Source organism: Malania oleifera, chromosome 5 (genome assembly GCF_029873635.1).
Source record: "Malania oleifera isolate guangnan ecotype guangnan chromosome 5, ASM2987363v1, whole genome shotgun sequence".
Classification (NCBI taxonomy): domain Eukaryota; kingdom Viridiplantae; phylum Streptophyta; class Magnoliopsida; order Santalales; family Ximeniaceae; genus Malania; species Malania oleifera.
Genome location: NC_080421.1, coordinates 14,867,285 through 14,891,963, shown reverse-complemented (window position 1 = coordinate 14,891,963; position 24,679 = coordinate 14,867,285). Strand labels below are relative to the sequence as shown.

At 36.3% G+C, this 24,679-nt stretch overlaps 1 protein-coding gene across 2 annotated transcripts in view; it reads right to left on the bottom strand.

Annotated features, from left to right (window-relative positions):
• LOC131155796 (zinc finger protein ZOP1) overlaps positions 1-20,033 on the bottom strand; it is a 45,499-nt gene extending 25,466 nt beyond the window's left edge. For both annotated transcript variants that reach the window (XM_058109210.1, XM_058109208.1), the window contains exons 1-2: positions 19,701-20,033; positions 18,448-18,648 (exon numbers count right to left, since the gene is read on the bottom strand). In XM_058109210.1, the coding sequence (XP_057965193.1) occupies positions 18,448-18,648; positions 19,701-19,709 (210 nt within the window). In that variant the 5' untranslated portion in view covers positions 19,710-20,033. The remainder of the gene's footprint in view (positions 1-18,447; positions 18,649-19,700) is intronic.
• Between the last annotated feature and the right edge of the window lie 4,646 nt (positions 20,034-24,679).

Genomic DNA, 24,679 nt, shown 5'->3' with positions numbered 1-24,679 from the left:
TGGTGCGGAATTTATCAAATCAGGCCTTCGGAGCTTGTTTAAGACCACAAAGAGAACCACAAAGCTTACACACATGTGAAGTCAGAGAGGGAAACAAGCCCGAGGGTGGCTTCATATAAATACACTCTTTAAGATCCCTGTGAAGAAAAGCATTCTTGACATCCATCTGATATAGTGGACATCCATCTGATATAGTGGCCACTCACTAGAAGCAGCAATAGCCAGAATCGTACGAACAGTAGTCATCTTAGCCACAGGAGCAAAGGTCTCTTCATAATTGACACCATATTCCTAATTATTCCCAAGTGCAACAAGGTGAGCTTTGACCTTGACTGAGTAAACCCATTTAAAAACCCAAAGGAATACTGATGGGAGGACAAGGCTCAATGTCCCAGGTGTGATTGGCCTCTAGAGCGGCAATTTCTTCCTGCATAGCTTGTCGCCAACAATCATGCTTGGCAGCATATGAGTAGGAAGTGGGAATATCTAAATTGGACAATGCAGTAGAGCTAAAACAAAGTTACCAAATCTTGACGAGGGAAACCCATACCTGTCTGGGGGTACAAACACTCAAGAAGAGCGACATACCAAAGGCTCTAGAGGTGCTGCAACTGACTGAATCTGGAGCACAGTAGGATCAGATATTAGATGAGCTACCAGAAGAGACTGTGGGCAGGGGCACCGCATATACACAATACCTGGTTTAAAATGAGAACTGACTGGATGAGGATCCGAGAACTGCTCCTCAAAGGAGGGGAGAATCACAGTAGCAGAAGAGGGTACAGAGAACACAGGAAAGAAATGTTGATTTTCAAAGAAAATAACATTCCTAGAAATGCGTGTGCAATGTAATGTAGGATCATAGCAAACAAATCCCTTTCGACACACATTGTATCCCAAGAATGCACATCGAACAGATTGAGCAAATAACTTATGTCGCTCATGAGGAGGTAAATGAACAAAACATACACAACCAAAGGTACGGAGGTTATCGTAACTAGGTTTCTTAGCAAATAAACGGAAATAGGAATACTCCATGAGTAGGACTTGAGAAGGTAAACGATTAATCAAGTAAGTAGCTGATTTCAGAGCCTCAACCCATAACAAGGATGGAACAGAGGATTCCAGCAAGAGAGTACAAACCACATCTAGGAGATTACGATTTTTCTGTTCAGCTACTCCATTCTGTTGGGGAGTAGCAGGACATGAACATTGATGAATAATGCCTTTAGAAGCCAAAAATGTCTGAAACTAGGTAGACACATATTCACCACCAGAATCTATGTGTAATGTCTTAATAGAAGCAGAAAACTTATTGTCAACATACACTAAAAACTCAATGAAAGTACAAAAAACCTTAGATTTAGAGCGAAGAAAGTAGACCCAAGTAAATCTGCTATGATCATCAATGAAAGTCACATAGTATTTAAATTTTTCATGTGGACTAACTAGGGAAGGTCCCCAAACATTTCTATGGATAAGCTCAAAACATTGAGAAGCTCTACTAACATGCAAAGGGAAGCGAAGAGTTTTGCTTTTACCAAGTTTGCAAGAGGCACACTCAAGAGATAAAGAAGAACATTCTTTATTACCAAGTAAACCAGAGTTCAATACATGAGATAAGATCTGAGTATTGGGATGTCCTAAACGACAATGCCACACCATACTAAGAGTTGACACATTATTACAAGCAAAAGACTTAATAGAAGAAACTAGAGAACGTGCTAGAACAGGCAAAAGTAGCGGAAACAAGCGCCCCACTTTAAGTACCTTCGTGATCGGCTTCCCCGTTACCTGGTTCTACACAACACAACCATTACCAGAAAAATTAACAGCACAATTGTTATCAACTAATTGACCAATAGAAACAAGATTCGTGGAAAGCTGAGGAGCAAGAAACACATTAGTGAACTTAGAAGAGGCATCTCCAACAACAGCTATTGGCAAAGAACTGCCATTGGCAGTCTGAATAGCAAATTGACCAGCGTAGGGCCAAACATGACACAAGGTAGTGGGATTGTTTGTCATGTGATTCGAAGCATCCGAGTCCACATACTAGAGACTACTCAAATTGTTACCTTGGAACCCCATTACTGATAATGCCGAAATTAGCATATGTTGCACCATTTCGAGTGTGCAGGAATTCGCTGGAGGAGGTGCAAGAACATAGAAGTCACCTAAAGAAGAGCCAAGAGCTGCAAACGTCACTGTGGGGGGTACACTAATAGAAATCTGGAATGCCTGAGTCTAACGATTCTGCGGGCGAATACAACATTCTTTGATAATGTGACCCTTCTTCTTGCAATAAGAACAAAATTTCTTGGAACAATTTGCAACGATATGTCCAAATTCTTTGCAGCAAAAACACTGCAAAGTGCTAGAATGCACAGGCGCTAGGCAGTCCTCATCGTTGAGTAGCATAAACCATAGGGACAAACCTAGAACTACCATGAGATTGTGCCAGAGTAACTTGAGTACTAAGTTATTGTTCTTCACGAAGTAACTCACCAAAACAAACATCCAAAGAAGGAACAGGAGAGCGATTTAGCAGAGACGAGCGAACAAACTCATACTTGGGGTGGAATTTCATAAGAAACTAATCACGACAACTAGTCTCGTGAAGACATTGAATAATGGGAAGAGAAGCCACAGGAACATCCGCAGTAACCAGATCAGAATATTCATTCCAAGGACTCAAAAACCCCGAATAATAGTCTTGGATAGAATGATTATCATGTTGAAACATGGCAATCGCATGCTCTAACTGAAAATGATGGGCACCGTTATCTTGATGATATACTGCTTTTAAATAAGTCCACATGGATTAAGCGATGCGATAAGGTCGCAAGTTGGGGACAATATGTGACTCAACCGAGCCAAGAAGCCAATACAAATCCAAGCATCAAGCACAACCCATGAAGGACAAGCTGCGGACTCCTTGGATTTATCAGGAATGGGTGCACAATTCGTGCCATCAATATGATCCCAAAGATCTTTGCCCTTCAAGAAAAGTTCAAAATGAAAAGCCCACATAGAATAATTGTTGCCCGCAAACTTGGCACACAAGGATGCGGAGTCCATGCTAAATAATGGAGAAAATTGAGAAGCCCCAAAAAAACAGACTGCCGAAAGAAACAGACACTAGAAAATCTAGAAGCCCAAAATAAACAACGCAAGTACAAAGAAAAAAAAAACAAGAACAACCTCCCTGCACTAAAAAAATAAATCTTGAACCAAAAAACTGCACTAAAAATTAAATCTTGAACCAAAAACCTGCTGTGCCGAGAAGATAAGTGCCAGAAACAGCAATAGAAAGTTGTTGCCTGCTTGCCGAGAGTCACAAACAGCAACAGAAACTAGAGAAATAAGTGGCAAACCAGAAACCTGTAGTGCCTGCTTGCCGAAAGTCACAAGCCTGCTTGCCGAGAGTCGCAAACAGCAACAGAAACCGGAGAAATAAGTGGCAAACCAGAAACCTGTTGTGCCTGCTTGCCGAAAATCACAAACAGCAATAGAAAATTGTTGCCTGCTTGCCGAGAATCACAAGGACATAAACTGGAGGAATAAATGGCAACCCAGGAACTTGCTATGCCGACAGCCATGCAGCCACAGAAGCACCGAAAGAAAAGAGAAAAAATTCCATAAGAGAAAACAAAACCCCAACAGCCGCAAAACCAAGAAGACAAAAAATCGGAGGGGGGAAAAAAACCTAGCAATCAGCTGGCTCTAATACCATGTCAAATATTTTGTGAATGGCCGAATGAATTGGCCTTGAGTTTTGTATATTATATATAGACTTTACAAGAATACATGGAAAGTAAATAAGGTCTAGCATTATTCTAGCCCTATGCAACTAAACTATAATCTTTGTTGGTGTATATGTGTGCAATGTCCACCTCCCACGAGTTAATTGGCACGCTTACTTGACGTATGGCCCATATGAGGTCGAAGCGGTAGACTGCAATGGTACTATGAAAACAGAAGACGTTCCCCTCTAAGACACGGGGTCCGGGGGCAGCGCCACTGGTATGGCCTATCCAATATGAATGGTGGGCACAGTAGGTAAGCGATGGCTACCAGTGTGAACAGCAGCCGCAGTTGGTGTATGACGGCCACTAATGTCAACGACGGCTATGGTAAGTAAGCCACCACCACCTACCATGGTAGGTGAACCGCTCATGTGTTTCTTCAACGAACCAGAGGCTATAAATAAGACCCCCCCCCCCCCGGAGCAACGCACACATCTCAACTGGTTGTGTCCTCTTCTGTTTTTCTATTTGTTGTCCTTTCACCATTGAAGCTCATCTAGTGAGTGCATGGTTGGACATATTGTTGTAATTCGATTGTTGTAATAAAACTTTGTGTTATCTCTTCAATCGTTTCTTCAAAAGCAGGTCTTGGTATTGTTATTTTACAAACCTGTCAAGCCCTATACATGTAAACTAAATATATGCTAACTGAACAAAATAATGAATATAAGGAAATAAATGCGGGCTGAAGTAAGGAAAGAAATCTTTTGCTTTGCTGTTTTCTATTCCGTTGACAAGGGCTACCTATAGAAGGATGTAACAGTGAAGACCCCTTTCTCATCGTTGGTCCAAACTAGAAGATCAGTGCTATTATAGTGCTGGAAGTTGTAGAGAAAGTTGTAGAGTCTGTGAGCAGGTTGAGTTCCCAGTCTTCCACATTTCTAAGGAAGGGGATGCTCCAAAAGAGCGACTAATCTGAGGTTTGCAGGTGCTAACGGACACAGGCATCTTTGTCACAGGCCAAGTCGTAAATGGCTAGAAGTAGGACACAAAGGGCTTCCTAAATGCGCCATGCATCATGCCAAAAATAAATATTGTCCCCATTCCCCACCTGAAATCTAATACAAGAAAAGAAATCATTCCAACTTTTCTCGATGACATTTCACACCTCACAAGGTGTGGTCCTTTGCTATCCTGGGAGATCCAATGATTATGTTCAAACCCATATTTCACAGCAATGACTCCTCAGAAAAGGTGATCTTTGGCATCATGAATCTCCACAACCATTTTCTTAAAAGAACTTTACTGAAAATGTGGAGGGACTTCAAACCCAAGCCTCCTAAATGAATGGGTAGTTTCACCATTCCCCATTTGACAAAGTGAAATTTGAATTCCACCCCAAAGCTCCCCCAAAGAAACCTCCTTTGAATTCTTTCAAGTCTCTTGGCAACTGAATCCTGAAGGGAAAGGAGAGACATGAAGTAAATGGGGAGATTTGTCAAGGTGCTTTTAATGAGAGTGAATCTGCCATCTTGTGACAAAAAATTCCTTTTTCCATCCAGCTAGCCTTTTTTTCAAATTTTTCAATGATGGGGCCCACACTCCTTTATCTTTGAATTTGGGGGCATAGACCACATAGTTGTCAAATCGAGATTCAAATTGTGAATCGAATTCCAATTTTAGAATTTGAGAATTGAATCAAATCGTAAGATTCGGTATAAATTTCCAAAATTAATTCTAAATGACATACATATATTGATATAAAAACAACAAGCAAATAGTAAAATATATTTAAATTTTGACAATACAAAAAATCATATTTCATTTGTATGCTTTTTTTAAACAAATGAGAAGTAAGAGAATGAGTCAGGAAATATTAATAAAAAAATGAAATTTGTGTGTTTAAGTGAAGGAATCAAGAAAAAATAAAAATTGGTATTTATCAACAATTAAAAAAATAATAATATCACATGCATATTCTTTTAATGATTAAAAAAAAATTATCCAAAAAATGATAATAATTGAACAAACTACTGAAAAAACCAACTAAATATTAATAGCACGACAAAACAAGAGTACCACCATAGCCGGTGAGTGTTCTCCGGCTTCTTTTCAACGGCAGAATACTCATACTCCCCTAGGATGAAGAATGATTTTGTGAAGACAAATGATTTTGTGAAGACAACATGAGACTTAAAATTCTCTTTTCTCCTCTTTTTTAATACTAAACTAACATAGACAAGGAATGGTGAAGGTAATTGTGTAAAAATAATATCAATAAAAAAGAAAGAAATTTTGTTTTGGGGGTTTAAAACTAGTTGGGCTTGTCAGAATATGATAGGTCCAAAATCGTGTGAATCGATAGATTCGGATCAAATTATTAGATTCACAAGGTGAATCAATAGATTCAGCATTGATTCAATTGTGTTTAGGTTCACTAGTAAGATTCAAATCGATTTGATGTGGATGTGATTCGAATCGTATGAATCGAATCATGAATTGTAAGATTCTAACAACTATGTTTGGCTCCAAGAGGTAGCACAAGGTAGTTAATAGGGATAGTTCCCAATTCCCATCTTACAGCCCAAAAGGCCAGCAAGGAGATGCCCATCTACAATTTCTCCAACCAAAATGATTTCACTTTTTCGAAGGTTAAATTTCAAAAGGAAACCCGAAACTACCTCAAACCTTGCCAAGATGCATCTTAAATTCAGAATGTGGAGAGGGTCATCCCCACTAAAAAATGATAGTGTCATCCGCAAACAGGAGATGTGTGACCTCCATGGACCTTTCGTGCCTACCAACTCTAAGGCCTTTGATTAGCCCTTCTTCGGTAGCTTTTTTCAACATAAGGCTCAGCACCTCCATTACCACAATGAACAAAAAGGAGGATAAAAGGGTCCCCTTGTCTCAGTCCTCTAAAGGAGTGAAATAAATCAGTAGGGCACCCATTGATTAACACATAGAAACTTGGTGTGTCGATGCAATGAGCAATCCCACTACACCATTGCTTCCCAAAGCCCATTTTCCTGAAAGTGTAAAGAAGAAAGTTCTAATTAACATGATCGAAGGCTTTCCCCATGTCAAGCTTGCACACCACCCCATTTTTATTTTCCCTCCGATAAGTATCCACCGCCTCATTAGCTATAAGGGCTACAATCATGATATATCTTCCCACGATGGCATGTTGATGTTGCCTAATGACTTACTGAGTGACTATTTTGATCCTCATAACAAGGACTTTAGGAAGGATCTTAAAAATGCTTCCCACCAAGCTAATTGGACGGAAGTCCTCAATGTTGGCTACCCCGGGTTTCTTCAAGATTTGAAAGTGGCATTGATGCTGCTCACAAATCTACCCGATCTAAAGAATTCCTCAAAAATGTTAATAAAGTCCTGCTTGAGCTCGCCTCAATTTGACTCAAAGAATGACAAGGAGAAGCCATCTAGCCCTAGCGATTTGTCACTATTGCATTCTCTTATGGTATAGAGGATTTCAATTTTCCTAAAGGTCTCTTAAGACACTCTATAGTGGAGGGGTTGATAGATTTAAAGTCAATACAGTCCATTACAGGTCTCCAGCTTTTGGATTCAAAGCAAAGAGCTTTATTAAAGTTGCGGATTCCCCTTTTGATTTCTTCTTCCTCGGTTAAGGTGTTTTCCCCAGTTTCAATGCCGAAAATGGTGTTCAGTCTGCAATGGGCATTCCTAGTTCGGTGGAAAAATATACTGTTCTGGTCTCTCTCCTTGAGCCATATTTCAACTTCCAAAAGATCTCTTCAAGGCTAATAGCCTCAGTTAGCTCCTTCAACAAAACTCTTTTGGCCCTTTCATCCATACAAAGCCTTTGCCTTGGTTCTTACCCATCAAGGATCTTGATGTCATTAAGAATATCGGTAGTCTTCACTTGAATATTCCCAAATGTGCTTTTATTCCACACTTTGAGCTTCTCTTTCAATCCCTACAATTTTGAAGCTAGCACAAAGCTAGCTTTCCCCTCAACACAAAGCATGGACCACCAGAGCTTAATAAGGTCCCTAAAGCCATTGTTCTTTAACCACATTTTTCAAATCGAAATGGGGTTGGTCCCCATTTGGTAAGTTCTATTGCTTTAGCTATTAAAGTATAAAAAATCTAATAAATTTAGACTAAGTTATATATAACTATAACCTAGCTTTGAAACTATGATATATAATCATAAATTTATCATTAAATAGATAAAGTACTAGCAACTAGAACAAGGAAAAAACTAGAAAAGAAAAAGAAGGTTGAAATTGAAATATGTATATATATATATATATGTGTGTGTGTGTGTGGAAAAGAAAATCAAATTATTAATATTATCAAAACAAATATTTCTTTCCTGAAATAGTGTTCATATACAACAATAACAACATGCCTTAAGTCCCACTACGTGAGGTCGGCTACATGAATCATTATTCGCCAATTTACCCGATCAAGAGCGTTTTCCTCTATTAGATTAAGGACTAATAAATCCTTCCTCACTACCTCATTCCAAATTATTTTAGACCTACCCCTACCCCTTTTCATATCAGACATAATAACTAACTCACTCCTCTTTACAGGCGCTCCACTAGGTCTGCTTTTCAAATGCCCAAATCATCTAAGTCATCCCTCCCTTGTCTTGTTTTCAACTAGAGCTATGCCTAAATTATTACATATATGTTCATTTCATACTTTATCTTTTAATGTTAAACCACTCATCCACCTTAACATTTGCATCGCGACAACTTTTATTTTTTGTACATATTGTTTCTTAGTTGTCCAACATTCTAAACCACAAAGCATAGCTGGCCTTATAGTCGTCTTACAAAACTTTCCTTTTAATTTAAAGGGTATTCTACAATCACACAACACACCTAATGCACTCCTCCATTTTAACCAACCTATTTTAATTCTATGTACTACATCTTCTTCAAATTCCCTTTCAGCCTGCATAATAAATCCAAATTATCTAAATCTATAAGTGCTATTAATCTCTTGATTATCAAGTTTAATCTTCTCTCTATTACTACTCCTTAAATTACTGAAATTACATTTCATATATTCTGTCTTATTCCTACTTATCTTGAACCCTTTAGACTATAATGTGGCTCTCCAATGTTCTAGCTCCACTCCTACTATCATCAATCAATACGATATCATCTGCAAACAACATACACCAAGGGATATCATTTTGTAAATTCTTAGTTCATCAATTACTAAAGTAAAAAGATAAGGATTCAAAGTAAAACCTTGATGTATACCTATTGTCATTAAAAAATCTCACTCACCTCCTATAGTCCTAATGCTAGTTACTACTCTATCATACATATCCTTAATGACCTTCATATATCTACTACAAACTCACTTATTTTCAAAGATCCACCAAAGAACTTCCCTAGATACTCTATCATAAGCTTTCTCTAGGTCAATAAAAAACATATGCAAGTCCCTCTTTTTTTTCCCTAAAATTTTTCATTAAACTTCCTAAAAGATAAATAGCTTCTATTGTTAATCTACCAGTCATAAAACCAAATTGATTTTCTGAACTCTTTGTTTCTAATCTTATTCCATGTCCAATTACCTTTTCCCATAATTTCATCATATGAATCAGAATCTTAATTCCACAATGGTTATTACAGTTTTGAATATCGCCTTTGGTTTTGTGCACAAGTACTAATGTACTTTTCCTCCATTCTTCCAACATTTTCTTGGTTTTTATAATAGTGTTGAATAGATTAGTTAACCAAACAATTCCTTTATCCCCTAAACATTTCCAAACTTCAATTGGTACTTTTTCTGGTCCTATAGATTTCCCACTTTTCATTTTTTTTAATGTCATCTCAACTTCAAGGACTCTAATTTTGCGAATAAATCTTCTATTTTTAGTCTTCCCCTCATTTATCACTTCCAAGTTCAATCTTTCATTTTGGTTTTCATTAAACAACTTACCAAAGTATCTTCACCACCTCTCTTTTATGTCTTCTTCTCTAATTAAGACATTATCATTCTCTTCCTTTATACATTTTACATCACCTAAATCTTTGTATTTTCTTTCTTTAGCTCTAGTTAGTTTATAAATGTTTTTTTCTCCTTCTTTTGCATCTAATTTAGCATATAAAGTATCATTAGCTCTATGTTTAGCTTTACTAACAGTCTTTTTTCATTTTTTCTTGCTTCTTTATATTTTTCAAGATTTTCTATATTTCTACAATTTTTTTCTTATTTTTATACCAATTTCCTTTTGTCATAACGGCTTTTTGAACTTCTTGATCCCACCACCAACTTTCTTTACTACGCGAGTATCTTCCTTTGGACTCACCTAAAACCACTTTTGCTATCCTTAAGATAGAAGTTGTCATTATATTCCAAACAGTATTTGCATCAACCTTATCCCCTACTATCCAATCACACTCTTTGTTCATTTTATCTTCAAATTTTGCCATATTATCTCAAAAGTTCCACCATCTAGTTCTTTTGTGTCGAGTTATGCTACTCCTTCTCATCCATTTTTTAATATGTATATCTAAAACTAAGACTCTATGTTGTGTAGCCAAACTTTCACCTAGAATAACTTTACAATCCTAACAAGATAGACGATCCCCATTCTTCGAGAAGAAGAAATCTATTTGACTTTTATTATACCCACTCTTAAAGGTTATTAAGTGTTCTTCGCTTTTTATAAAACAAGTATTCAATATAACTAAATCATAAGACATGGCAAAATCTAAAATTGCCTCACCGGCCTCATTTTTATCTCCATATCTGTGGCCTCCATGTATCCTCTCATATCCTATGTTATCCTTTCCAATGTAACCATTCAAATCAGCTCCAATGAATGTCTTTTCAGACATAGGTATCCCTTGTAAAATACCATCCATATCTTCCCAAAATTGTCTTTTGAGATTTTCTACTAATCCTATTTGGGGAGCATATGCACTAATGATGTTCACTATCTCCAAGCCTAAAGCTATCCTGATTTTAATGATCCTATCCCCTAACATTTACCACATTATCTTTTAGGTCTTTGTGTACAACAATACCCACCCCATTTTTATGTTTCTCTATACCGCTGTACCAAAGTTTAAATCCTGATTTTTTAATTTCTCTAGCTTTCTCTCCAACCCATTTCGTCTCTTGAAGGCAAATTAAGTTAATTTTTCTCCTAAACATTATTTCTACTAGTTCCATACTTTTTTCCTGTAAGAGTTCCTATATTCCAAATTGCTAATCTAATCTTAGTTCTTTTGCTAACTTATTTATCCTCTCCCTTTTATGTTGTCCCAGTCTATTCCCTTGACCTAGGTGAATCTGGTAATTAATCATCATTATTTCATTATCATCTGCATTATAATGTTCCCCCACTCTCTTCATAGCTTATTAAGAATAATTTATGAAATGGAAAAAAAGAAAAATGAGAAGAAAAAGTTTAAAAAATAAAAATTATTTTATTTGTCGTAAGTCATAACAATTGTGTAGCAGTTACAAAATGGTAGGCGATCCATAACAGCCAGTATGGCTGTGATTTTTCTTCCTACTAGCAAAGTGTAACAGTATCAGAGACTCAAAAACCATTAAATAACGTAACAGTCACAACCACTATTTGAAACTGTGGTTGAGAGACTAAGAGTCAAGAGGTTCTTTGGCACTAGAATGATTGGGCGCTGGAGCCCTAGCACCAATATAACAGCCTCATAGAGCACTTAAGGACCTCCCAGCCCTTAGAGTCCCCCATCTCTAAAGCCATCACCAATTTTCCATTTTCTGTTAATTATTTTTTTTAAAGAAATTTCATGATGAGTCATCCTTGTCGCACACCATCATCAATGCCCTTGAGGTGTTTTTTTTCTGTTTTGGACTAGTATTCCATAATATTAATGTAGTTGATGATTGTATATAAGCGTATTTCTAGAATGCGTAATTAATAACTTTGCATGAATGAAGCTCAAACTTCATTTTAAATTTAAACTACCACAATAATCGTCATCTCAAAGGAAAAACATGCTTATATATATACAAATATATACAAAATATATATCATTGTATCCCTGTCATGCCATATCCTCATTTTTTTTTTAAATTGTCATATAGTCATGTTAGTATCGTGTTGTATCTGTGTTTGGTGTTGGTGTCGATATCAATGCTTCCTAGTATTAGACTCAAATTCCCACTCATTGCTATATATATATCCAATCGATAAGCAAGTGCACTCTCTCCACCCACCATACCAAGAAAACAAAGCATTACCCAACGGAAAATCCCTTAGCCCACACTCTCTAATAAACCTACCAAAATTATGCATACACAAAGTAATCCTACATTTTCCCCTTTTTTCCCAAAAAATCTCATCACATTAAACCCCATCCCACCCAGTAACCACCTAAGAGAACAAAAACAATAAACAGCATATAACTCACCCCAAAAACTGCCATTGACCCCTACCATTCATTTCCATCAATTTTAAAGATAGAAGTGTATCCCACAAAGTAAGAACTCTCCCATCTGCCCTCTGAGAAGGGAGCACTTCCACCCCTTGCATTGCATCTACCCTTTCAAATATTAGAAACTAATCTAAACCCACCCCCCACCCCCCTTTTTCTCCCCAAAATCAGCACTTCCTTAATCAGCCCGCTCTTCCTCACATTTCAACTAATGATCCTCATGCCTTAGACAATCAGGAAAAAAAAAAATCAACCTTCAGAATATTGTCAATTAAATAAACCATATGTGTCAAAGGGTGATTTACTTCCACTTACAAAATAAAGTTCGTAACAATTTTATTGTCAAAATTCAAACTATTTGGCGAAAAGAATTGTTCACCTAGTTAGAAGATACGATCTTTTGTTATCCATGTTATCCAAACATATAATCAGATTAAAAAAACACAGCACTTTCAGGCCACTTGTTTTACAGATCCAAATTGAAATTTCCATTCATCTTCATGGAAACCAAAACTAAAGTAGCCATTGCACCTTCATAAGTCAGCATGTCTACAATCAAAAAAACAAAAACATTTATTCTAATTCTCACCATTCATGTGTGTGCATTGTGTAGGCTCACTCTTAACACTTGATATACATTGTTGGACACTTAATCTAGTAGCATAAGCGCAGCTTTTAGGCCACATGGATAATTAATATGGTATCTAAGCCATGGTTGTCAAGTGGCCTATTGTGTAGGCTCACTTGATATACATTGTTGGACACTTAATCTAGTAGCATAAACTTAGCTTTTAGGCCACGTGGCGAATTAATATGGTATCTAAGCTATAGTTGTCAAGTGGTCCTATTGTTGAATTCCCATTGGTTGTGTTTTTCTTCTATTTGTTTAATTACTCAAAGCAGCTTGATGTTGTTATCCCCCCTAATGGGTGTTATTCATTGTTTGTTTACCTCTATGTGTGACTGGGCTGCCTATGTAGGGAGGTTTAAGCATTTAGGTTTGATATACATGGTTGATGGTAGTCCCCCCACCTCATAGCTTAATCACTAAATGTATATACATGCACATATGCCATAGGGTATCGAAACCATATCTAAGACTTTATCCAAGTCTTACACAATAAAAAATTGCCCACTCGTCAAAGTGGCAACTTAATATGGTATCAAAACCATGGTTGCTAAGAGGTTCTATGTTCAATTCTAGTCAATAATTTTTATCTTCTATCTATTTACTTAGTAAGAAGGGGAGCCGATGCGCAACGATAAAGTTATATCGTGTGACCTAGAGGTCCCGAGTTCGAGGCATGGAAACAGTCTCTTGCAAAAATGCAAAGTAAGGTCACGTACTATAGACCTATCATGGTACGCCCCTTCCTATACCCCGCATACAAGAGAGCTTTGTGTACCAGGCTGCCCTTCTTTTTTATCTGTTTACTTAGTAAAAGCTCAATGTAGTTACTATGCATGTGAGGGCGCGTGTGGCTGTGTGCAACTCACTTTTCAATTTTAAGTGCTTCACCAAATCTTGGTTCATCAATAAAATAGCGTACTCATTAAAGCTAGCCGTTTTTGCATTCAGATTCCTAAAGCTTTCTCGTCAATATGCTGAAGTGCTGAACTAGTACATTGGAGGCACATGTGGATTATTAATGTAAATCAAGTGCAGAATTGAACATTTTTACTGTGGACAACCTTCCACTGTTCATCACCACCACCCATCTTTATCTCTAGTCAACATTCACCAACTTCAGCCCCATTTTAACCGACTCAAACTCTAGTGGACCCACAATATCTTCCATCAATCACAACCCTGGAGCCTCATTCACACCATACACAAACACAAATCAACTCCTATCAAAGGCCAGACCTTGTATTTCCCAGCACACTATGATGCCTCTGTTTGTAGGTTATAGGCTTAATATTCTTTTCCCACTCAACTAGTTCACATCCTTAGTGACTAGTTGGCAAAGCTCCATTAGAAAGCTCCCTACGGTTTTGTTGTGTCAGGTTTTGATGGGTTCAAGGAAATGCACAAAACATACACAACAACAAGCCTCAAGTCCCACTAGGTGGGATCAGCTACATGAATCCTTTTCCGCCAAATCACCCAATCAAGAGCGTTTCCCTCTATTAGATTAAGGGCTAATAAATCCTTCCTCACTACCTCATTCCAAGTTATTTTAAGCCTACCCCTACTTTTTTCATCCCAAAAACAATAACTCACTCTTCCTCACAAGGGCTCTGCTAGGCCTGCGTTTCAAATGCCCAAACCATCTAAGTCGCCCCTCCCTTATCTTGTTTTCAACCGGTGTTATGCCAAAATTATTATGTATATGCTCATTTTTTACTTTATCATTTAATGTTATACCACTCATCCACCATAACATTCGCATTTCAACAACTTTTACTTTTTGTACATGTTGTTTCTTAGTTTTCCAACATTCTAAACCATAAAGCAAGCCGGCCTTATAGCCGTCTTATAAAACTATCTTTCTAATTTTAAGGGTATTCTATGATCACACAATACACTTGACGCACTCCTCCATTTTACCCAACCTGTTTTAATTCTATATACTACATCTTCTTCAATTTTCCCTTCCACTTGCATAATAGATCCAAGGTATCTAAATCGATAAGTTTTATTAATCTCTTGATTATCAAGTTTAATCTTCTATCCACTAATTATGAAAAATATGAATAATAAAAATAAATAGAGAAATTAGCCACTAGATGGTGGCTGCAGTTAAGGCATTGATTCTTGATTAAGGCAACTAAGTTAATAACCAAGTTTTTTTAGTCTTAAGACTTGTCATAAAGTTCCACATATATACTTTTTTTAATATTTATTTTACATTGAAAGTAGAATCTTACAATTCTTGATCCGATTCTACGATTCAATCCTGCAGACCCCTCCAAAGATCCCACTTAGAATCCCAATTCTAACAACCTTGATCCAGGCACAGTGAGTCGTGCCTTGAAATTTTTGACCTTTTAACTTCTTTTTTTAAAAAAAACCTGTTAAGAAAGAAAACGTAGCCAAACTCCAGAGCCAAGCTTTCGAACCAGCCTTAGCCCTTTTTCTTCGAGCCTTCGACTCGAATCAGCAGGAGCCCTTCGTCTTCAAGCCTTCAAACCAACAAGAACCCTTCATCTTTGATCCTTAGAACCAACAGGAGCCCTTCGTCTTCGAGCTTTCGAACCAACAGAAGCCCTTCATCTTCGAGCCTTCGAGGAGCCCTTCATCTTCAAGATTCGAGCCTTTGAACCAACACAACGTTTGTCCTCGAGCCAATGAGTCGTCATTGCCAGTCTTCATGAATCATCAAGTTGCTTCAAACTAGTAAGCCATAAGTCAGTCCGCTCGAACCAACAGGAGCACTTCGTCTTCGAGCCTTCAAACCAACAGGAGCCCTACGTCTTCGAGCCTTTGAACCAGCAGAAGCCCTTCGTATTCGAGCCTTCGATGATCCCTTAATCTTCGAGGTTTCAGGCCTTTGAACCAACACAACATTCGTCCTCAAGCCAGTGAGCCGTCATCGCCAGTCTTCGTGAGTCGTCAGGCTGCTTCAAACTAGTAAGTCATAAGTCAGCCTACTTCTTCGTGTTCCTCAAGGCTCAGTATTTTGCTGCAGCTGCCTGCTGGTGGCAGGCAGGCTACCCTGCTCTTGGCAAGTTATAGACTAACTTGCATTAAGCCACTAAGTTAATATTATATAATATGTAATTAATTATGTAGTTTAATGCAAGTTTATAATAAATATAAAACATTTTTTACTGAATTTAGCTACTGTTTTGTTTAGATTTTAGACTTTCAAATCTTTTATTTTACTCTTATCTTTTGATATTGAAGATGCTTTTGGGCCTTCAGCCTAGCAATTTCATTTCATTTCTAATTTGAAGCTTGAACACTTGCATGTGTAATTACTCATGTGGAACTATGTTTGTTTCACTTGGAACTTGGTACTTGGTACTTGGTTGTCATAATTTCTATGCATTTATGTTTTGGTATTGAATATTTTGGCATTTTAAACTCTAATATTACTATTGTTGTGTTCACATATCAATTACCCACCAAATAGGCATTGTACAAATCTAATAATTATGCGCCTCACCTTCATGAGGCGAGTCCCTTTGCCTCGCGCCTTGGCTCCAAGTACCTTTTGCGCCTCGGTGTGCTTTTGACTACTATGGGGATGGTAATAGGTTTAATCTCCTTCGAGCAGGTGAGGAAGAGGAAGAGGTTTCCTTGGGTGTAAGTGCATAGATCTCTAGGTGGGGATAGTATTTTTCAGGTGATTCATTCAACAAAAACAAATCAAACCTTAAGTCCTCCTATGTGGGGTCTGCTACATGAATCATTTCTACCAATTTATGCGATCATAGACAATTTCCTTCGACAAATTCAAGAATATAAAATCTTTACTCACTATCTCATTCCAAGTATTTTTAGGTCAATCCCTACCCCTTCTACTATCCCTCACAATAACTCACTCTTCCCCATTAGCGCACTATGTGTCCTATGTTGTAAGTGTCCAAACCATCTAAGTCGTCCATCCCTTATCTTATCTTTTATAGGAGCTACGCCTAACTTACTGCAAATATGTTCATTCCTCAATTTAGCTTTCACATTATAACACTCATCCATCTTAACATTCTCATCTTGGCAACTTTTACTTTTTGAATATGTTGTGTTTTAGTCACCCAATATTTTGATCCATATAACATAACTGGTCTTACAGTCATCCTATAAAACTTCCCTTTTAATCTTAAGGATATTCTACGATCACACTCAAAGTACTTCTTCATTTTACTCAACCTGCTTTATAAATTACATCTTCTTCAATATCTCAATCAGCTTGCATAATATATACAAGGCATCGAAATCTACTAGTGCTATTGATTTCTTCATCATCAAGTTTAACTTTGCCTCCAATATTCCCTCTACTATGACTAAAATTACATTTCATATATTTTGTCCTATTTCTACTTATCCTAAAGCCCCTAGATTTTAAAGGCTAAAGCTTCGATCCATAATTTTAACTTAAATTCTACTCCACTCCTAGTTTCATCAGTCAAGACAACAAACACCATGGAACCTCATTTTGGATGTATTAAGTGAGAATGATAATTATGGTACATTCAATGATTTGATGATTCAAGAATGTAATGGAGATTGTTCAGAGATGTATGTGAGGAAGGGTAAGTTGGACAATCTTTTAGTCAAACAGTCATTAAAGGATCAAATTGTCCAATCATTATATGATCAACACTTCACTTACATCATATTTTACAGTCAATAGAAAGATAATTGGCCATAATGTTAGGAAATCTCAATGGAGGTGGTTGTAATTTTTCAAACCTTAAGGGAGGACTTCTCACCAAATCTTAGGGGAGGTTATTGCAATTTATCAAAGAATAAATTACCTTAACTTCCCTTGGAAGGATCTCTTCAAACTTAAATTCATAAGCTAACATTACAGCTCAATCTTAAGGAAATAAGTTTATCAGAAGAAAGTACAAGGTATATCCAGCACTGTAAAAGATGTTTCAAGTTCTCTTAGTCTACATCAATCAAATCTCCTGGAGTAATATGGGAAATGATTTCACCTCCCTTTTGCACTGCTAATGATAGTTTTCTTTCCCCAGTAAAAATAAAAAATAAAGGGGGAAAATGACATAGGGGCCAAATTCCAAAGTCCAAACCCCTCTCCCCAGTGCACGCACACAGGCATGCCCACACACACAAAGCCTTAGCAATGAAAGCACTGAGCCGCTGACCTTTTAACTGAGATGGATTCTTCATTAAAAATAATAAATATAAAATAAAATAAAATAAAAAAGTCAATTCCCTCTCCAGCAGTATTCTGGGAAATGATTTCGCCACTCTTTTGGCACTGCTAATGACAAGTTTCTTTCCCCAATAAGAAAAATGGCAAAAATGACATAGGGGCCAAATTCCAAACCCCTCTCCCCAGCACGCACACACACACACACAGAGGCATGCCCACACACACAAAGCCTTAGCAATGAAAGCACTGAGCTGCTGAGCTGTTAATTGAGATGCAGTCTTTGTTAAAAATAATAAAATAAAATAAAATAGACAATTCCCAGACCAGATTGCTCAGTTAGATTAGTCAGAAACTTGTTAATTATTACCACTCAAATCTTTTGCATCAATGACGAGCACAAATATTTTTCAGAGATAAATACTTTATGGCCTTCATCAGGCAAAAATGTTTCCAACATGAACTTACCGCTTCAATCTGCTCAAGGGCTCGAGCTGCTTCCTTTTCTTCCTTCTCCTTGGCTGCTTTTTCTTTTCTCATAGAAGCAAGTCTTTTAGCAACATTATCCTTGTGACGTTGACCAAGCTCATGGTTTCTAATGCTTGAAGGATTGTTGGATATGAAAATCTTGCAGAATTCACACCATTTGTTGCCCTGGCTAACCCAATACTGGGAGCACCAAAAAAGGGAGGGAGAAAGAAAGAGACATACTCAGATAACAAAACTAGAATATGTTCATATTTTTTTTTTATGAATTGAAGCCTAACAAACAAAAAGCACAATCTTATAACTGCATATGCAACAACACAAACTAAAAGTAGTTTAAAACATATTATATCAACTATCACCCATGAGCAAAAAGAAAAATCTAAGCTTTTGGAAAATGTCATAGATAGATTGCCAACATGGCTCATGGTGCATATTCACATACTAAAACTAAATACTAAAGTAACTAATTTTGAGAAAGATTAATCTTTTAAAAGATGCATACATAAAATAAAATAAAATAAAAAGTATTAAAGATAAAAAGAAACAATCTTGCACATTTTTTATGAAAGGAAAAGTTTATCGTGGAGGAATACAGTAAGAATTTTTAGTCCACAGCAACTTAGCACAACATGGAAACCCATTTATCATTAAAACAGTTGTCAATTTGCAGTGCACTAGTGTATCCAGGGCAACCCAAATGACAGGCTTGAACCCCAATATTCATGTGTAAATCAATTGATAAGCCACTATATCAACAACATGAAAATGCCATCGTTCAGCCCTAATATAAAAAACAAAAAAAACCAAAAACAAAAACAAGACAAAACAAAATTGTAGTTCCCCATCCCCACTCCCCTCCAACACTATATATGGCCCTAAACCCCTCTATCTATGCTTCAAATAATATTGAAGCAGGAGAGAGTCCTTTCGTAAAGAAGTCTGCCCTAGAAAAAATGCATACAAGCAACGTGCATTTATTAATCCTACGCTAGCTATTTGTTGCAAGTTCCTCGCATTACTCTGAAACCAATTCACTAGATGAACCAATGAAACGAGCTTCGTTACTTCTTTTTACAAATAGAATCCCGATGATTAAAGCATTTTCATCACCACTGCCAGAATCAATATTTAATAGCGCAAAAAAACATCAAAAACTTAAAACAGTTTGATTATTCCCTAAAAATATTCACGCACACACAAATACGCACGGAGAGAGAGAGAGAGAGAGAGACCTCAGTCATGGCTGTGATTCAATATTGCGGTGCAGACGATGAAGGAGTTGCAGAAGCCACTTAATGAAACAGCGCTGCGGATTGCAAAATTTTCAAATTTGGCAGAAACGAGCCAGATTCTCAACCCTATTTCTCTTCTTAGCAATAATCTTTAGAGTTCATCTCAAACTTTCGTTCTGTTCTCCTCCCTCCCTCTCTCTCTCTCTCTCTCTCTCTCTCTCTCTCTCTCTGTTTTTGGGGCAACCCGGCAGCCGTTAGCGCGGTCTAGCTTTTTTATTTTTATTTTTTGGTTCTTTCAGGACGTTAGTCCATATTTTCGTACACCTGTACCAGAAAATGTAGATACCTCATACCTATCCATTTTATAGTTTTTTTAATTGAATTTTAAATTTTTAAAATGCCCCCCAATTTTATATTTTTAATTTTAAAAATTTTAGCGATATTTTTTTTATTTCATGAAGTATATCATATGATGTGTATCAATGGCTAATACATATTTAATAGAATTTATAACTTATCTTAGATGTATAGTAAATTTATATCGTCACAATCACACATGTGACCATCAAATATACAAATATTATGACTATTTTTCTAAATTTGAAATCTTAATTTGATTTTAATCCATTGAGTCTTGTGATTGTACGTTTTCCATTAAAATTCTCTTCCAAGCATTCTTGTCATCAAAACAAAAGTATGTCTATCTCGTTGTGATGATGAAAGATTTGAGGTTCTTACGTGATTTCATTTCTTCCATATTGCAGTTTGATTCTTAATTTATGTTAATCAATCCATATTTCTCATATCAAATAATTGTTTGTATGCAAATGAAAATCAATGAAGTCTAACACAATTAACAGCAACTCAACTACTAGTTACACTTGTTTATGTTCCCTAATTTGATTTGAGTTGCTTGCTTTATTAATTATTTGCTTTATTGTTGTATTATTCCTTTTCTAGCACCAATATACAACTTGATCCTATCACTTTTATTTTTTAGGAGAAGATAAGATGAATATATTAGCACAAAGGGAAAATGAGTAGTGCAGCAAGGAACAAGCTAAAGCATTATGCTTGTTCAAAGCATGACAACATATGTTAATATAAAAAAAATAATTAATAAAATTAATATTAGGAGAGTTTTCTTTTTCAAACATAGTTGTGTTTTCTTATCTCTAATATGATAAGGAAAGCTACTCAAACCAATTTTTTAACAGCAGCAAAAGTAGAATAATCCACTGAATATAACCAAGTATTCCCCTTGATCTTGGAATCTTGATCAGAAGATACAGAACATTATGAAAGATGGCCCCAGTGAAATTACACTCAAAAAACAAGTGATCTACTTTGAGGATGGTTTTTACAAAAGATATAACTGGTGTTAAATGGACTTATTCCAAGTAGAAAGCTTATCAAAAGTAGTCAACTTGTTTAGGGCAGCTAACCAACAAGCGAAAATATAATTTTGGGATTTTTATTGCTTAAACTAAATCGAGAAATGGTTGTTAACTTAAGCAAATGTAGCTCTAAGGTGATTCCAGGTAGAATTAAAGGAGAAAATACTAGAGAATTGTGTGCCTAGGTAAAGGCATCATCAACATTTGAGTTAGGAAGGGTTCCATTCCTCATAATCAATCAAAAAACTCTGGTAGAATGTCTTCTTGGTCATTTCAAACCTTGAACATTGATAATAGTTGAGACTTTAACATTTAAAGGAAAGCATAGATAAGTATATAAGTTTTCCTAATCAACTCAAGAACTCTAGTAGAAGGTCGTCTTAGCCATTTAAAATCTTGAGCATTAATAATGGCTAAGATTTTAGCATTTAAAGGAAAATCCATATTACCATATATGTTATATGCAAAGTTGATAGTTAGAGGACTTAAAGGATGCTAATTATCATAAAAAGGAGATGTATTTCTACAATAGCCCATTACATAGTTAGACAACTATAGTCTGCTTCCCTGACTTTAAGAATCCTTTTCCATGTCCAAGTGGAGTTTAGAGGAGGTTTAACAGCCAAAATACATTTATGATTCATCTTATAGATGTGAATCCAAGCCACCTAAAGAAGAGGAAAAAGAGTTATAAATAAACCCTAGCAACTTGAAGTTAGTAACTTCATTTCGTTATGAGATCAGTATGATTCTTATACCACAATGAAGCTAGCAATTTTAGACCAACCAACTTTAAACCATTAGAAATACATTCATTACCTTTCAAAAAAAAAGGGGGGGGGGGTTTAATATTCCTTCAAGGCCTTTAGTAACAACTGTTAGGAGGAAAATATATGAAAAACCAATAGCCCTATACACTCGTCAACACAAATTTAGTTAGATGTAATCTACTAGCATAAGATTATTAAGTGTGAGATATTGTCAACAAGAAGCTCACAATGAGCCTTTCTTGGTTTCTTTGTAGTTGATGGAATACCCAATCATTTGATAAGGAGAGTACTCTGTTAGACGTCGTAGCTCATGGAGTATATACGTGTGCCCCACAGTGGATATACAATGTAGAGTCAGAGGGGGGTGAATGGCTCTTTTCACGTATTAAAAATTTCTCTCTACAAAACAATAGCATTGGCAAGATGGCAAGCAATTATATCACAATATACAAAATATAAATCATGCACAAAACAAATAGTAAAATAAGGAGTGGAGAGAGAAAAGGTTAACACGGGGTTTTAACGTGATTCGGCACCAAGCCTACGTCCACGTCTTAGCGCCAAGTTAAGGATTCCACAATCCACTATAAACACTCCTTCCCCGATGGAGCAAGCCTTACAACACGGGTACACAACCCTACTCTCAGGAACAAATCCCTACACGCTCACAAAGAGCTTTCGGCTCACAAAGAACCCTCACCAAAACAGTTCACAAAGAACCTTCCAATAAATGGTTCACAAGGAACCTTACAAGATGATGGAAATACAAAGGATGCTCCACAAATGAGCTGATATAAATTATAAACCAAACCTTATACACTCTCACAAGGATTGTATCAAACAAGATTGGAGAACAAGAGAGTTTAAGCACTTTTGAATGAATGAACTAAATGCAAAGTGCCTAGATTTTGTAATCAAAGAGATTTTTCACTAAATGCTTGTATAAATCACAAAAATCATACTAAACAAGTCTATAGACTTGTATTTAGAGCCAAAACCCCCTTATAGCCGTTAAATAGTCATCAGAAGCAATTCCCAAACAAAACTAGTCTTTTTCTAGTCGTTGGTGTTCTATCACCGTCCCAAATCGTCGACTGTTTTTCTGGGCTCTCTAAAACCGTCGACAGTTTCATGCATACGTCGACAATTACCCAAAATCGAAAAAAGTCAACAACACGAAAGTTGTGGGATTTTTTCTTAACTTTCCATAGACACTAAGATCGTCCTATTTGGACTTTTTTAGCAAACGTTATGCCTCAAATACCGAAAGGTGTTTAGGACTCAAGGCTACACTATGTTAAACGACGATTGCTCAGTTTTTCCTTGTCAAGAAGCTTTTTAATGACTTAAAACATTATTGAACAAAAATATATGAAATATATTAAGTCTAATAAAGTTTAATACTTGTTCAAATAAGTTTTTTCTTGAATATAAGATATATTTTTGACAAAACACATTTGAAAGCTCGTTTTGATATCTCATATGTCAATATGTCTTTTAATGAAAATATACTTGACTTCTTGAAACTTTTGGACATAAGACTTATTTAGATAAAATCAAGACTAAGTATGAAGATGTTCAGAATACCAAGATGTTGAAAACTTGTCCCTTTGAAAAACATATTTGAGTTTAGGATTCTTTTAACAAACTCTTTGATTTTAACTTTGAAAACTATGAATTGAGTTTGTGACTTTTAGTGCAATCCTATAAACTCAAGTGTCCTAGTATGCATGCATTGGCTCAACTCTTGTTTAGAAATCATACAAGAAACACACCCGCAAGAGTTACAAATGCTCTTAACTCACACAACCCTTATTACATATAAATTAATAATTAATCTTCTGGTTATGATTGGGTCCTTCCGAGTACGTGTTCTTTTGATCTTCCTATTCACACGTCAACTTGGTTTGATCTTTACCTTTGATCCAGTACTTTATGAATGTGTCACTCGTACCTGTACTAAGCATAATCTACAAAGATGGAAGACACTAGGAATAACAAGTAGGTTAATATCATTAAAACACAATAAGCAATGATAGTGTAGCTATCAAGGTTAACATACTCTCTAAAGTTCCTAAGACCCAAATAGTGTTCTCCTTAATAATATTAAGAACACCATATAATAGCAAATTAATTATATTGAAGGCCAGGAGAATATAGAAAAGACGAAGCACATTCTAGGTGCTTTCTATAGCAATGTCCCTATGAGCAAAAATTAGCAAATTGTCAACAAAGCACAAGTTAGTGATTTTTGAATATACTACATTTGTTGTGGTGGTTAAATTCACCATACTTTGTGATAATATAAAGCATCATTGTGAGAACCTCCACAAAAATTACAAATATATAAGGAAAGAAAGGATCTCCTTCCCTAACACCTATTTAAGAAACCCTCAGACAATCATTGAGGCATAGAACATTGAGGGATTGTTATGTATCCTAGATGTAAAGCTATGGAGAGTATGAATCCCTATAAGGATTTTAAAAATGAAGTTCCACTCCACAAAATCAAAGGCTTTCCTTAAGTTAACCTTCAAGGTGATTCTTGAAGTACTCACATTTTGGTGGTAATTATTGAAGAGTTCATAGGCCAAAAGATGTTGTCATGGATAAGCCTCCCTTCAAAAAAAGTTGTCTAATTTAGGCTAATAAAAGAAAGCAAACAGGATTGGAGTCTACTAGCAAGGATTTTGATAATACCTTTATAAAGTAGATATAGGCCTAATATTTGTAGGGTTGGAGGGGTTAAGAGCTTTAGGATCTAACATCAAGGCAGTGGCATTAATCTACTTTAAGCGTTTAGAATCAAAAA